Source organism: Procambarus clarkii, chromosome 69 (genome assembly GCF_040958095.1).
Source record: "Procambarus clarkii isolate CNS0578487 chromosome 69, FALCON_Pclarkii_2.0, whole genome shotgun sequence".
Classification (NCBI taxonomy): Eukaryota; Metazoa; Arthropoda; class Malacostraca; order Decapoda; family Cambaridae; genus Procambarus; species Procambarus clarkii.
In genome coordinates, this window is record NC_091218.1 from 26,714,688 (window position 1) to 26,731,772 (window position 17,085).

Consider the following 17,085-nt stretch of genomic DNA (forward strand, 5'->3'; position numbering starts at 1 on the left):
TCCAAAGATTGTTAATCTTCACTTGTGGTTTATGCAAGTATAGGCTTATAAGCTGGACACGAGTTCTCTCACATTGACAGTGGCTTGACGAAAAATGCAGACTAACCTCACACTCATCTGGTGCCCTCGGGAAGTGGAGGTATTTGAGATGTATATATATCTCGAAGTCTCTACTTCTTTTGTAGGGTCTGATGGTGTAGTGGGTTAAAGCATACTAGTTATGGCAGCTACTGGAAGGTAGTTGTGCTTTCTGGGTTCGAGTCCCACTGGTGGGTGTTGTCCAAAGATTGTTAATCTTCACTTGTGGTTTATGCAAGTATAGGCTTATAAGTTGGACACGAGTTCTCTCACATTGACAGTGGCTTGACGAAAAATGCAGACTAACCTCACACTCATCTGGTGCCCTCGGGAAGTGGAGATATTTGAGATGTATATATATCTCGAAGTCTCTACTTCTTTTGTAGGGTCTGATGGTGTAGTGGGTTAAAGCATACTAGTTATGGCAGCTACTGGAAGGTAGTTGTGCTTTCTGGGTTCGAGTCCCACTGGTGGGTGTTGTCCAAAGATTGTTAATCTTCACTTGTGGTTTATGCAAGTATAGGCTTATATATATATATATATATATATATATATATATATATATATATATATATATATATATATGTCGTACCTAATAGCCAGAACGCACTTCTCAGCCTACTATTCAAGGCCCGATTTGCCTAATAAGCCAGGTTTTCATGAATTAATGTTTTTTCGTCTACCTAACCTACCTAACCTAACCTAACCTAGCTTTTTTTGGCTACCTAACCTAACCTTACCTATAAATATACGTTAGGTTAGGTTAGGTAGGGTTGGTTAGGTTCGGTCATATATCTACGTTAATTTTAACTCCAATAAAATAAAATCGACCTCATACATAGAGAAAAGGGTTGCTTTATCATTTCATAAGAAAAAAATTATAGTAAATATATTAATTCAGGAAAACTTGGCTTACTAGGCAAATCGGGCCTTGAATAGTAGGCTGAGAAGTGAGTTCTGGCTACTAGGTACGACATATATATATATATATATATATATTTATATATATATATATTTATATATATATATTTATATATATATATATTTATATATATATATATATATATATATATATATTTATATATATATATATATTTATATATATAAATTTATATATATATAAATATATATATATATATATATATATATATATATATATATATATATATATATATATATATATATATATATATATATATATATATATATTAGTATATTTTGGTAGCAGTCTTTCCTGTAGACATATATTATTAAATATGACCGAAAAAGTAAGATTAATAATTCTAACACGAATTTTCTCAATCTTTCGTACATTACGCTTCACTGTTGGAGGTAAATAAAAAATTAATTCTCCAAAATTCATTTTTATTTCTAGTCTGACGCGACACAGGCGCGTTTCGTAAAACTTATTACATTTTCAAAGACTTTAGTTCACAAATACACAACTGAATAGAACTTACGTATCTCCGATTTTATATCTACATTTGAGTGAGGTGGGAGGGGTGATGTGGCATTAACACAAGACAGAACAAGAGGGGATATTAATAGGGTATTAAAAGTATCAACACAAGACAGAACACAAACAATGGGTATTGAATAGAAGTGTTTGTAGAAAGCCTATTGGTCCATATTTCTTGATGCTTCTATATTGGAGCGGAGTCTTGAGGTGGGTAGAATATAGTTGTGCAATAATTGGCTGTTGATTGCTGGTGTTGACTTCTTGATGTGTAGTGCCTCGCAAACGTCAAGCCGCCTGCTATCGCTGTATCTATCGATGATTTCTGTGTTGTTTACTAGGATTTCTCTGGCGATGGTTTGGTTGTGGGAAGAGATTATATGTTCCTTAATGGAGCCCTGTTGCTTATGCATCGTTAAACGCCTAGAAAGAGATGTTGTTGTCTTGCCTATATACTGGGTTTTTTGGAGCTTACAGTCCCCAAGTGGGCATTTGAAGGCATAGACGACGTTAGTCTCTTTTAAAGCGTTCTGTTTTGTGTCTGGAGAGTTTCTCATGAGTAGGCTGGCCGTTTTTCTGGTTTTATAGTAAATCGTCAGTTGTATCCTCTGATTTTTGTCTGTAGGGATAACGTTTCTATTAACAATATCTTTCAGGACCCTTTCCTCCGTTTTATGAGCTGTGGAAAAGAAGTTCCTGTAAAATAGTCTAATAGGGGGTATAGGTGTTGTGTTAGTTGTCTCTTCAGAGGTTGCATGGCTTTTCACTTTCCTTCTTATGATGTCTTCGACGAAACCATTGGAGAAGCCGTTATTGACTAGGACCTGCCTTACCCTACAGAGTTCTTCGTCGACTTGCTTCCATTCTGAGCTGTGGCTGAGAGCACGGTCGACATATGCGTTAACAACACTCCTCTTGTACCTGTCGGGGCAGTCGCTGTTGGCATTTAGGCACATTCCTATGTTTGTTTCCTTAGTGTAGACTGCAGTGTGGAAACCTCCGCCCTTTTCCATGACTGTTACATCTAGAAAGGGCAGCTTCCCATCCTTTTCCATCTCGTAAGTGAAACGCAGCACGGAACTCTGCTCAAATGCCTCCTTCAGCTCCTGCAGATGTCTGACATCAGGTACCTGTGTAAAAATGTCGTCAACATACCTGCAGTATATGGCCGGTTTCAAGTTCATGTCGACTAAGACTTTTTGCTCGATGATACCCATATAGAAGTTTGCAAACAGGACACCTAGGGGAGAACCCATGGCGACCCCATCTACTTGCTTATACATGTGCCCATCCGGGCTCAATAAGGGTGCCTCTTTAGTACAAGCTTGGAGTAGTTTCCTCAGAATATTTTCTGGTATGTCAAGAGGAGTACAGGCTGGATCACGATACACTCTGTCGGCTATCATTCCGATTGTCTCGTCCACAGGTACGTTGGTAAACAGCGATTCTACGTCCAACGAGGCTCTTATCCCTGTGGCCCGTGTGCCCCGCAGTAAGCCAACAAATTCCTTTGGAGACTTCAGGCTGAAGGCGCAAGGAACATAAGGAGTCAGCAGGCCGTTGAGTCGCTTCGCCAGTCTGTACGTGGGTGTGGGTATCTGGCTAATGATTGGCCGAAGTGGAAACCCACTTCGAAATATATATATATATATATATATATATATATATATATATATATATATATATATATATATATATATATATATATATATATATATATAAATATATAGGGCCATCAACACACCTCCAGCTAGGGCCACCAACACACCTCCAGGGCCATCAACACGCCTCCAGGGCCATCAACACAACACCACCATCAACACACCTCCAGCCAGGGCCACCAACACACCTCCAGGGCCACCAACACACCTCCAGGGCCACCAACACACCTCCAGGGCCATCAACACGCCTCCAGGGCCATCAACACAACACCACCATCAACACACCTCCAGCCAGGGCCACCAACACACCTCCAGGGCCACCAACACACCTCCAGGGCCACCAACACACCTCCAGGGCCATCAACACGCCTCCAGGGCCATCAACACAACACCACCATCAACACACCTCCAGCCAGGGCCACCAACACACCTCCAGGGCCACCAACACACCTCCAGGGCCACCAACACACCTCCAGGGCCACCAACACACCTCCAGGGCCACCAACACACCTCCAGGGCCACCAACACGTCTCCAGGGCCATCAACACACCTCCAGGGCCACCAACACGCCTCCAGGGCCATCAACTCAACACCACCATCAACACACCTCTAGCCAGGGCCATCAACACAACACCACCATCAACACACCTCCAGCCAGGGCCATCAACACACCATCCAGCCTACCACCACAAGCTTATATATATACTACACATGTCTAAGAGCAAATAAAAGAAAACAGTTACCTTAACTATTGAAGATGCAGCAGGATTTTGTGGATAAGCCAACAGCAGTCCCTCTCGACACGGTTTTAAAATGGCGGCGACTACCACAACATGCAACGAGCCTAAAGAATGTCCAGCGCTAGCATTATCTAAACGCTATTATATATTATCAAGCAATACGGAAATCTAAAATAAAAAAAATGATACAAATAATTGTATTAAATATTTATTAGCAATTACAATACCTCGGGAATATATTTTTGCGTTAGCAAAACATATTAAGTTTGTATTTAGTTTAACTCAAATTAAAAAATTCTTTACAAATTCATTCATGTTTTTATTCATGTTGTTCATGTTTTTATGTTAAAATGTTTTTGTTGATTTGTTTGTATATTTTCATAAGTAAAGCATGCTTACCGTCTTATTCCAAGTTTTATGATAACTTTACAAGGTTTAAAACATAAAGTTCAATATATATTCTGGTTTTCACACAGGAATTATACATTAATATAACATCATAATAACGTAATGATGTGTAAATAACGTTATACTGACGTCATATAAATGTTATATTTATGTTATAAGAACGTAAATTGGATAGCTTTACAGAAAGTAAACAAAAAAAACTAAATGTTGACTGAAAATTATTTATTCTTAAATATAAAGCATGAAAACATTATAATTCCATAGCATTTACTATTATTTTTAAATTTTTACATAAATCTTAAAAAATTGTGTCTCAAGAATATATGTTTTTAGTTATATCCTTTGGTTTTAAGAACGTCAGATATACGTATTTATGTCAAAAGTTACAGTATTACCTTTGTGGGACCATTTAAAAACGTCCACAAACTTTCTGTGTTTGCTGGGCAGCAATGATGTGGCGATGTTCTCCACTATGGGGCTATCCCATTTGGACTGTTTGCAGTCATTTGGAAAAGTCGGTCGAGGATGAGAGTTGACAAGAGTGTCCCACTGACCGGCTCCTTCCGCGAATTTGGGATCATGAATCCCAATGGAGTCTCTTAGGTGTTCCGGTAGTATTTCCTTAACTAATTCACCTGTTGCACTGGTCGAAGATAAGAATGCTGGCAATGCTAACTGTGTCGCCTTGTGAATACCTATTCCCCCGAGTCTAACTGGGAGCGTTGCTTGGTCCCATTGGTCATCTTGCAGGGAGAGGTTTAACACTTTCACGGTTATTGACCTTAGGAGTGTGTCATATTCTGTTAATTTTGGGCTGTCGAAGGAGGGAGCACACCTTAGGAAATAGGTCAGTCTGAGCAAAGCCAGGCACCTTGTGAGAAGGTACAAAGCATCGTGGGCGTCCAAAGCCCCTATTCTTCCCTACATCCTCCTCAGGTCGTTCAGCTTTTCTTCGAGGACTACCTCAATGGCGCTCGAGCCCAGAGGTGCCCCTAGCAGCACACTGTCGGTGGGAGCGATCACTTGGGCTCCTGGCAATATGGTTCGCACTGCATCTATGGTTGGTTGGCTAGATGAGATGATTTCACACTTTAATGGGTATAGGGTGAGTCCTAACTCCTCTCCCTTAGATTTCACCGGCTGTAGATCTTCTAGCAGGGACTCCTGTGTCCCTGCCAGGGTGCCATCGTCCAGGAACCAGATGTTGAGTTCGCTGGTCAACCTGCTTGTGACCTCTTTAACAGCCATGCAAAAAAGAAAAGGGGCAAGTGGGTCTCCCTGCTGGACACCTTCTGCAGAAACAACTTCATGTTCCCCAAACAGCAGCGTCAATTCCCTACTGTACCCTGCTGAGACGAAGGGGAGTAGAGAAGGAAAGCTATATATATATATATATATATATATATATTATTAAATATGACCGAAAAAGTAAGATTAATAATTCTAACACGAATTTTCTCAATCTTTCGTACATTACGCTTCACTGTTGGAGGTAAATTAAAAATCAATTCTCCAAAATTCATTTTTATTTCTAGTCTGACGCGACACGGGCGCGTTTCGTAAAACTTATTACATTTTCAAAGACTTTAGTTCACAAATACACAACTGAATAGAACTTACGTATCTCCGATTTTATATCTATATTTGAGTGAGGTGGAAGGGGTCAACAGTCAACAGCCAATTATTACACAACTATATTCTACCCACCTCAAGACTCCGCTCCAATATAGAAGCATCAAGAAATATGGACCAATAGGCTTTCTACAAACACTTCTATTCAATATCCATTGTTTCGTGTTCTGTCTTGTGTTGATGAAATTAATACCCTATTAATACCCTTGTTCTGTCTTGTGTTGATGAAATTAATACCCTATTAATACCACATTTTGTTCTGTCTTGTGTTAATGCCACATCACCCCTTCCATATATATATTGGGCCCATAAAAGAAACATAAAATGCTTCTATATAACTGCAATCTGGTCTATGAGAGCATGTTAAAACCATTAATAATGCGGCAGTAGATAATCCGGATGTGTTGACAGATTGGGTCAGCTGTTGTGGTGAGCGAGCCAGGTCAAGTGGACGTCTTCCCTCCAGCTCGGGTCACTGACCTCAGAGGCCATGCAGCTAACGACCTAGTTACCCTGACCTTCACAGCGCCCGGGGACGACCTTGATCGAGGATATGGTAAGTCTTGGCTACAGGCTACAACTACCACCACACCACGACCACAGTCACCCAGCTTACTGGTAGCTGTACCCACAGTCACCCAGCTTACTGGTAGCTGTACCCACAGTCACCCAGCTTACTGGTAGCTGTACCCACAGTCACCCAGCTTAATTACTGGTAGCTGTACCCATAGGCACCCAGCTTAATTACTGGTAGCTGTACCCATAGGCACCCAGCTTACTGGTAGCTGTACCCCACAGGCACCCAGCTTACTGGTAGCTGTACCCATAGGCACCCAGCTTACTGGTAGCTGTACCCATAGGCACCCAGCTTACTGGTAGCTGTACCCATAGGCACCCAGCTTACTGGTAGCTGTACCCATAGGCACCCAGCTTACTGGTAGCTGTACCCATAGGCACCCAGCTTACTGGTAGCTGTACCCATAGGCACCCAGCTTAATTACTGGTAGCTGTACCCATAGGCACCCAGCTTACAGGTAAATGTACCCACATTCACCAAGCTTAATTAGTGGTAGCTGTACCCCACAGGCACCCGGCTTACTGGTGGCTGTAACAACAGTCACGCAACTTATTGGTAGCTGTATCCACAGGTACCCAGCTTACTGGTAGCTGTACCCCCCCCCAGTCACCCAGTTTAATGGTAGCTGTACCCACAGTCACCCAGCCTACTGGTAGCTGTACCCACAAGCACCCAGTTTACTGGTAGCTGTACCCACAGTCACCCAGCTTACTGGTAGCTGTACCCACAGTCACCCAGCTTACTGGTAGCTGTACCCACAGTCACCCAGCTTACTGGTAGCTGTACCCACAAGCACCCAGTTTACTGGTAGCTGTACCCACAGTCACCCAGCTTACTGGTAGCTGTACCCACAGTCACCCAGCTTACTGGTAGCTGTACCCACAGTCACCCAGCTTACTGGTAGCTGTACCCACAGTCACCCAGCTTACTGGTAGCTGTACCCACAGTCACCCAGCTTACTGGTAGCTGTACCCACAAGCACCCAGTTTACTGGTAGCTGTACCCACAGTCACCCAGCTTACTGGTAGCTGTACCCACAGTCACCCAGCTTACTGGTAGCTGTACCCACAGTCACCCAGCTTACTGGTAGCTGTACCCACAGTCACCCAGCTTACAGGTAGCTGTACCCACAGTCACCCAGCTTATTGGTAGCTGTACCCACAGTCACCCAGCTTACTGGTAGCTGTACCCACAGTCACCCAGCTTACTGGTAGCTGTACCCACAGTCACCCAGCTTACTGGTAGCTGTACCCACAGTCACCCAGCTTACAGGTAGCTGTACCCACAGTCACCCAGCTTATTGGTAGCTGTACCCACAGTCACCCAGCTTACTGGTAGCTGTACCCACAGTCACCCAGCTTACTGGTAGCTGTACCCACAGTCACCCAGCTTACTGGTAGCTGTACCCACAGTCACCCTTTTTGACTGCAACAAAAGTAAAACAACAGCTGTGTTTAGGTGTAACCCCAAATTACCTGTATCCAATTTGGGTTTATACTCAATAGTGTAGCTATATTGGGTAGGAAAGTGTTTGTCTTTCACATCAACTGAGCCACCTTGCACATAACCTCCCTCTACCGCACTTTAATGTATCGTGTTTTTGTGTGAGGAAAATATTGTTTGTGTATCAACCCAACCGCCCTGGAACCTGTGACACTGGGTAGTGAGCGAGTGTATGGGTAGTGAGCGAGTGTATGGGTAGTGAGCGAGTGTATGGGTAGTGAGCGAGTGTATGGGTAGTGAGAGAGTGTATGGGTAGTGAGCGAGTGTATGGGTAGTGAGCGAGTGTATGGGTAGTGAGCGAGTGTATGGGTAGTGAGGGAGTGTATGGGTAGTGAGGGAGTGTATGGGTAGTGCGCGAGTATATGGATAGTGAGGGAGTGTATGGGTAGTGAGCGAGTGTATGGGTAGTGCGCGAGTATATGGGTAGTGAGCGAGTGTATGGGTAGTGAGCGAGTGTATGGGTAGTGAGCGAGTGTATGGGTAGTGAGCGAGTGTATGGGTAGTGAGCGAGTGTATGGGTAGTGAGCGAGTGTATGGGTAGTGAGCGAGTGTATGGGTAGTGAGCGAGTGTATGGGTAGTGAGCGAGTGTATGGGTAGTGAGCGAGTGTATGGGTAGTGAGCGAGTGTATGGGTAGTGAGCGAGTGTATGGATAGTGAGCGAGTGTATTGGAAGTGAGTGTATTGGTAGTAAGCGAGTGTATGGGTAGTGAGCGAGTGTGAATATATGGGTAGTGAGGAACTGTGTTCGTAGCTGGTGAGTGTATGGGTAGTGGGCGTGTGTGTGCGTAGTTGGCGAGTGTATGCGTAGTGAGTGTATGGGTAGTGAGTGGGTGTATATGTAAAGAGTGAGTTTATTAGTAGTGAGTGAGTGTATGGGAAGTAACCGAGTATGGTAGTGAGGTAGTGTATAGATAGTGAGGAAGTGTATGGATAGTGAGTGAGTGTATGGTTATTGAGAGAGTGCATTAGTATAAAGCGAGTGTATGGATAGTAAGTGAGTGTATTGGTAATGAGTTAGTGTGCATGTATGGGTAGTGAACAAGGGTAATGTAGTGAGCGACTGTATTGGTAGTGAGCGATTGTATGGGTAGTGAGGGAGTGTGAGTGTATGATAATGAAAGAGTTCATGGGTAGTGAGGGAGTGTGAGTGTATGGGTAGTGAGTGAGTGTATGGGTAGTGATCGAGTGTATTATTAGTGAGTGGGTGTATGAGTATTGAGCGAGTGTATGGGTAGTGAGCGAGTGTATTATTAGTGAGTGGGTGTATGAGTACTGAGCGAGTGTATGGGTAGTGAGCGAGTGTATGGGTAGTGAGCGAGTGTATGGGTAGTGAGCGAGTGTATGGGTAGTGGACGTGTGTATTGGTACTGAGTAAGTGTAGTAGAAGTTAGCAAGTTTATTCATGAATACTGAGTGAGTGAATGGGTATTGACCGAGTGCATGGGTAGTGAGCGAGTATATAGGTAGTGGGTGTGTGTATGGATAATTGGCGAGTGTATTAGTATTAACGGAGTGTATGCATATTGAGTGTATGGGTAGTGAGCTAGTGTATGGGAAGTGAGCGAGCTTATTAGTAGTGAGAGAGTATATTAGTAGTGAGCGAATGTTTTAGTAGTGAGCGAGTGTATTAGTTGTGAATGAGTGAATTATTATTGATTGAGTGTATTTATAGTGAGTGAGTGTATTAATAGTGAGTGAGTGTATAGGAAGTGAGGCAGTGAATCGGTAGCTAGCAAGTGTATGGGTAGTGAGCGAGTGTGAGAGTATGGGTAATGAACGACAGTATAAGTAGTGAGGTAGTGTATGGGTAGTGAGGGAGTGTATCAGTAGTGAGTGAGTGTATAGTAGTGAGCGAGTGTATCGGAAGTTACCGAGTGTATGAGTACTGAGCGAGTGAATAGATAGTCAAAGAGTTAATGTGAAGTGAGCGAGTATATGGGTAGTGAGCGAGTGTATGGATAGTGGGGGTTTGTATGGGTTGAAAGCGAGTGTATGGGTATTGAGAGGGTATACTGGTAGAGCAAGAGTGTATGGATAGTAAGCGAGTGTATGGGTAGTGAGAGAGTGTATTAGAAGTTAGCAAGTGTACGGGCAGTGAGCAGGTGTATCGGTAGTGAGCGAGTATATGGTAATGAGCGAGTGTATGAGTAGTGAGCGAGTGTATAGGTAATGAGCGAGTGTATGGGTAGTGAGCGAGTGTATGGGAAGTCAGCGAGTTTATGGGTAGTGAGCGAGTGTATGGGTAGTGGGCGTGTGTATTGGTAGTGAGCAAGTGTATCGGTAGTGAGCAAGTGAATGGTAGTGAGCGAATGTATTGGTAGTGGGCGAGAGTATGGGTAGTGAGAGAGTGAATGAGTAGTGACCGAGTGTATGGGAAGTAAGCGAGTGTATGGTAGTGAATGAGTGTATGGAGAGTGGGCGTGTGTATTGGTAGTGAGCAAGTGTATTGGTAGTGGGCATGTGAATTGGTAGTGTGCAAGAAAGTATTAGTAGTTAGTGAGTGCATGCATGGATACTGAGCGAGTGTATATTGGTATGCTGGAAATAACCAACAGTTTTCATACATCTTTTGTATTTTATACAACATTTTTGTATTAATCACAAGTATTTACTAAAAATTACTAACTTGTAAAATTAACTATAATCATGATTTTATAATGCACAATATTTGGCCAAATCTTTCCTACTCGTGTTCAGACAGGCATCACCAGGCAATATCTCCACATTGTTGGGTTTAAATAGAGTCCAATTTATTACTTTCCTTCACTAAGGATAATCGCTGTATAATAAGTTTATTTACGTAGCACATTACTGCTTACTGGAACTCACTTATTTAGTTAAAATTATCCACTCCAGTGGAAATTATTAAAAGCTAAAATAATTCCACTTTATATTCCTCATTTATTTACGCAGCTTTAATCAACCGACTTACGCTGCGAGAGGTTATATTATGACATGAAAGATTTAAACGTGACATAAATACTCGTCCCAATCTCTTCCTTCCCTAATTAACTCCGATATACATAAATTCATTTTACGCTCGAGGTACCGAGAGCCGCACATGCGCAATCGGGATTAGGAAGGAGGAGGAGGGAGAGCAGCGTCAGAACTTGCTGGGACGCCATTACATAGAGCGGAAGCGTGGCATTCATCTTGCCAAAGTTACTGTGCTGCAGAACTCCTACTTAACGACATATTTACGTCATCCTTGCAACACCGGGTGCCAGAGTTCGTGGAGATCTTCATCTGCATTCAACACAAGCTCCGGCGAGCATAATTCCTCTAGTTTCCTAATGATATTTGTTATAGAGTGCACTTTGATAACATTTTCATGTGTAGGTTACTAGTACGTTATGCAACGCAATAACATCATAAACAAAGTTAGTCTTTATTAAGTCTAGACTCCCACTTTCAATCAGAAATAGTGATATTAATTATAGTCTAGACATCTTTCACATTTAATCTGCCTTTCAGCTTGACTGGTTGCAGCGTTTAACGAGAAGAATAACTTTCATTCCATGTGTTTGCTCGACATCATGTTGCAACGAGTGTGTCGTCGTGAGCGTCCGCACTTTTCCAACTAATTCAGTCGAACAGCTAAGCTGACATTATTTTCTAATAGTATAGTATTAGAAATATACTAACATTTAATTACATGAATGTTTTCTACTGAAATTATCATTTACTTATCATTTATGAATGATATCCATTATTTACTAATTCCATTTATATTTTGATTCTATGCATATGAATTATAATATACATATATACTTACATTTCTTTCTGACGATAGAACCAGCGTCATATTATTGGTGCTAGTACGTAATCGTATCTTAGCGCTCGTACCCCACAATTTGTGAAAGTTAATTTCACTCCAATTCATGATATAATACAGTACCTTTAAGATCCATAGGACACTAGTTCTTGGAATCAATATTAAACCTCTTGCTCACCCTATTCGTTTTACACTTTTTCACAAAAAGTGGTGGTCCTTCGAAGCTATTGAAGTTTTCATTAATTAATACAAATATTGGAGTCAGATTTTCCCACAAATGGGTATTGACTGAGTGTATGGGTAGTGAGCGAGAGTACGGGATTGGGCGTGTGTATGGGTAGTTGGCGAGTGTATTAGTTGTAAGTGAGTGTATGGGTAGTGAGAGAGTGTATGGGTAAAGAGCAAGTGTATTAGTAGTGAGTGTATTGGTAGTGAGGGAGTGTATGGGAAGTAAGCGAGCTAATTAGTAGTGAGCGAGTGTATTAGTAGTGAGTGAGTGCCTGGATTGTGGGCATGTATATTGGTAGTGAGCGAGTGTATTGGGTAGTTAGCGAATGTATGGGTAGTGAGCTAGTGTATGGGTAGTTGGCGTGTGTATGGCTAGTGAGCAAGTGTATTAGTAGTTAGTGAGTGTATGCATAGGTATTGAGCGAGTGTATTAGTAGAGCGTGAGTGTATGGATAATGAGCGCGTGTATGGGTAGCGAGCGAGAGTATGGGTAGTGAGCGAGTGTATTGGTTGTGAGCGAGTGTATATGTAGTGAGGGAGTTTCATCGGTAGTGAGTGAATGTATGGGTAATGAGCGAGTGTATTAGTAAGTAAGTAAGTAATTATCAATAGAAGGCACCAAACTGGGAAGGCTATGTAGCACCGTCAAATGTGCGGGTTAATCAGAGGGCGCTAAATATCACCAAGCATGCCAATACGAGAAGAGAAACGCATAAGGCGAACGATATCAAAAGAATCTGAGTCGTCAAGAATTCAATCGAGGGACAAGTGGCCGCGGGGGACGGTCGGAAAACAAGACACACGCTCGTCCTGGAAGTCTGGACATTCAACAAGGATATGCTAGACCGTAAGAGGGACAATGCAATTTGGACAATAAGTAGCAGGGCAGCGCTCCATTAAGTGACCGTGAGTTAAACGGGTATGGCCAATACGTAACCTAGCCATAGCCGTTTCCCACCGCCGGTTACGGTGGCAGGAGGAAGGCCACTGGGACACACGACTCTTAAGAGTACGCAGTTTGTTACCAATAACAGAAGACCAACAACTCTGCCAGCGGGCAAAGATGGAAGCATGAATAACTGGGTAAAAGTCGGAATAAGGAATACCTTTACAGGAGATGGGACAAGTGATAGATAGCGTGTGGGGAGCCGGTCGGCCGAGCGGACAGCACACTAGACTTGTGATCCTGTGGTCCTGGGTTCGATCCCGGGCGCTGGCGAGAAACAATGGGCAGAGTTTCTTTCACCCTATGCCCCTGTTACCTAGCAGTAAAATAGGTACCTGGGTGTTAGTCAGCTGTCACGGGCTGCTTCCTGAGGGTGGAGGCCTGGTCGAGGACCAGGCCGCGGGGACACTAAAACCCCGAAATCATCTCAAGATAACCTCAAGATAACCTATTGCTTCCTTAGCGGCAGTATCCATATGCTCATTTAAAGTGTATTAGTAGTAAGCGTGTGAATGGGTAGTAAGCGAGTGTATCAGTATTGGGCGTGTGAATGGGCACTAAGGGAGTGTATGGAGAGTGAGTGAATGGGTAGTGAGCGAGTGTAAGGGTTGTGAGCGAGTATATGGGTAGTAAGCGAATGTATGTGTGGTGAGTGAGTGTATGGGTAATGAGTTAGTGTATGGGTAGTGAGCAAGTGTATGGATAGTGAGCGAGTGTATAGGTATTGAGCGTGTTTTTGGGTAGTTAGCGAATGTATTGATAGTAGTAGTCAAAGTAGGCACAACGACCGTGCGTTTTGGTTTTTCCGGCACTTGGTCATTGTGCCTGGGGTGTTTTTAATTTTTCCGACGCGCAATCATTGTGCCTGGGGTGTTTTCAATTTTTCCGACGCACGGTTATTGTCCCTGGGGTGTTTTTAACTTTTTCCGAAGCACGGTCATTGTGGCTGGGGTGTTTTAAATTTCTCCGACGCATGATCATTGTGGCTGGGATGTTTTCAATTTTTCCAAAGCACGATCATTGTTCCTGGGGTGTTTTCAATTTTTCCGGGTGCATGGTCATTGTGCCTGAGTTTTTTCATTTTTTCCCCCATTGGACGGACAATGGCGTCACATCATTTTTCGACCGCTCCCTCCCATAATATATAATTATCCAAAAGGGTGAATTAAAAGGTACCCTCTTAGGTCCTACCATTTCACTTCAGGGTGGAATGGGAGTTGGACTCAGACTTTAACAACTCTAACAGTTAACTCGTGCTCTGTGTGATGTGCTTAGATACATTTAGTAGAATTTCGGATTTTGGTTGGGATAATTTGGATGAATTTAACTAATGTTGTCTTAGGATAGGTTAGGTTTAGTCTGGTTTGTAAAATTGATGATAGAAAAACACATCTGGATATTGGAAATATTTAGACGGACACAGCACTAGCTCTATGAAATGGTGCTGGGAACTAGGTATGTCGTCCTAAGATAGCATGTCGGATATTGGAGATATACATTAAATTTAGATGGAATAGGTGAAAATTCGGGTAAAATGGGCTTTGGATGTGCTATGATACTGTAAATTCTGGTATATTTGTTGGAAATTTTCTTAAAATTTGGTGAATTTAGGTATATTTGTGCAAATTTGTTGGAAATTGTCTTAAATTATGCAATATTTAGGTGGGATAGCTTAAATTTCATCAACTTAAATAAAGTCTAGCTTTATATGTGTTAGGTCAGGTTAGATGAGGTTGTGTAGGGAGGATATATAATATCTTAGGGGTAATGAACTAGCTTGTTCATAAAATAGTGTAAATTTATCTATTTAAGTTAGCGACATAGCCAGCTCATGTATTTGATAGACAGAAATGACATTGGCTTGTACCTGAGGATATGGGATGCTTATATTTAGTTCGTTTAGTCTTTGATAGGTTGAATTTGGTTAAATTTGTCTAGTACAAGTAGATTTTTTGCTTGATTTAGATAAATTTAGGTTCTAATAGGATATCATTTGATAGGATATAGTAAATTTGCTTAAATTATCATAGATATTACCAACCTGTCCTAACCAAACATAGTTAAGACTAAAACCAATAAGTCTGCCGGATGGTTTGTCTGAATAGATATATGGGTGACGTGATTGAGAGGATGTAACAAGGGGGTATTAATAAGTCATTAAAACAATGGAAATATTGTAGATGAATAGTTTAGCATTAATAATGTTGAAACATTTATTGAAAAATGCGTCTTTTTTATATTGAGCTCATAGGATGTCAGATTTGCCATTCATATATGTGAAATTCTGATTTTTGGGAGAGTTGGTTAAACTCAGCATATTATAAATGATGTCCAAAACATACCTAGAAAAGTATTATGCAAATTGTGTATTGTTTGACCAAGTTGCGTGTCACTGGAATTGTAAAAATAGCACAATGATTTTAATTGTGCAAGTTGTGCATTAATTGTGCAAGTTATGTATTGATAGTATTTTGCACATTTTGTATGATGATTGTAATTATGTATTGATTATATTCCTGCAAATTGTGTATTGTTTGTGAAAGTTGTGTATTAACTGCATATGTTTTGTAAGTGGAATTGTGTAGTTGTGTATTCAATGTATATGTCCTAGTTACATATTGTTTATGTTTTTCGCTAGTTGTGTATTGATTATATTGGTGTGAGTTGTGTATTAATTGTGTATATGTTGTAATTGTATGTGTGAAAATTGTGCATTTGTGCTAGTTGTGCATTTTACATATTTTGTCTAGTTCATGTATTGTATGTATGTGTGCTGAATATGAATATGCAAGTTGTGTAATACTTATGAAAGATGTGTAATAATTGTGCGAGTTGTGTTTTAATTGCACATGTTGTGTAATTCTATATGGAGGAATTGTGTATTTCCGCCTGTTGTATATTGAGTGACATTGTGCAAGTTGTGCAATTATACAGCAAGTTTGGATGTATTAATTGTGCAAAGATGTGTATTAATTACACAAGTTGTGTAATTGTGTATTTAACTGTCCATGTTCTAAAATCCTTTTTGTGCGAATTGTGTATTTATGTTAGTTGTGTTATAATTGCTGAAGTGGAACTGATGCAACTGTATTTTTTTCGCAAATTGTGAATTTGTCTAAGTTCTGTATATGTTATCTAAAAAAAATAGATCTTCACGAGCAAGTGTGAAAGTGTATTTGGTTTATGTGTCAGTGTGTGATTATTTTTGTAAAAATTATGTTTATGTAATTGTGTAATTTTATTGAAAGTGCATTTTTGATTGTATGAGTGTATAGCAATTTGATATATTTTTGCAAATTCCATACTTTGTGTAAAAGTCATACACTGAGTGTACATGCAATATTTGTGTTAATAGTATTTTTGTGTGTGCAACTGGCATATTTTGTATGTAAATGTCATATTTTGTCTCTAAATGGTATATTATTTGTGTAAATTACATATTTCGTATGTAAATGACATATTTTGTGAGTAAATGATATATTTTGCATGTAAATGTTATATTTTGTGTGAAAATAATATATTTTGCATAAATGACATATTTTTGTGTGTAAATGTAGTATTTTCTGTGTAAATGTTGTATTTTCTGTGTAAATGTTGTATTTTCTGTGTAAATGTTGTATTTTCTGTGTAAATGTTGTATTTTCTGTGTAAATGTTGTATTTTCTGTGTAAATGTTGTATTTTCTGTGTAAATGTTGTATTTTCTGTGTAAATGTTGTATTTTCTGTGTAAATGGCACATTTGTCTTGAAATGTCATATTTCGTGCGTTTGTATTTTTAAAGGATGAATGTGTTATATAGAACTCATAATATAACTAAAGGAGGACAAACTTGGCTAGATTTGGATAAGACAGGATAGGTGTAGTTAGGATAGGTTAGGATAGGATAGACTGGATTGGATCAGGGTTAGATTAGGGTAGGATTGGATAGGTTAGGTTAGGATAGAGCAGGTTAGGTTTTGGATTAGAGCAGGACAGGATTAGGATAGGCTAGTGTAGGGTTAGTTTAGACTAGGATACTAGATTAGGATGGGATAGTAAAGTTTTTTTTGGCTATGATAGATAAGTATCTGATTGGGTAT

General features: G+C 40.8%; 1 protein-coding gene across 1 annotated transcript in view; it reads left to right on the forward strand.

The window, feature by feature from the left end:
• LOC123772279 (calcium-activated chloride channel regulator 3A-1) overlaps positions 1-17,085 on the forward strand; it is a 253,061-nt gene that overhangs the window by 219,671 nt on the left and 16,305 nt on the right. Inside the window, exon 16 of the mRNA XM_069311299.1 lies at positions 6,387-6,531. Within this exon, the coding sequence (XP_069167400.1) occupies positions 6,387-6,531 (145 nt within the window). The remainder of the gene's footprint in view (positions 1-6,386; positions 6,532-17,085) is intronic.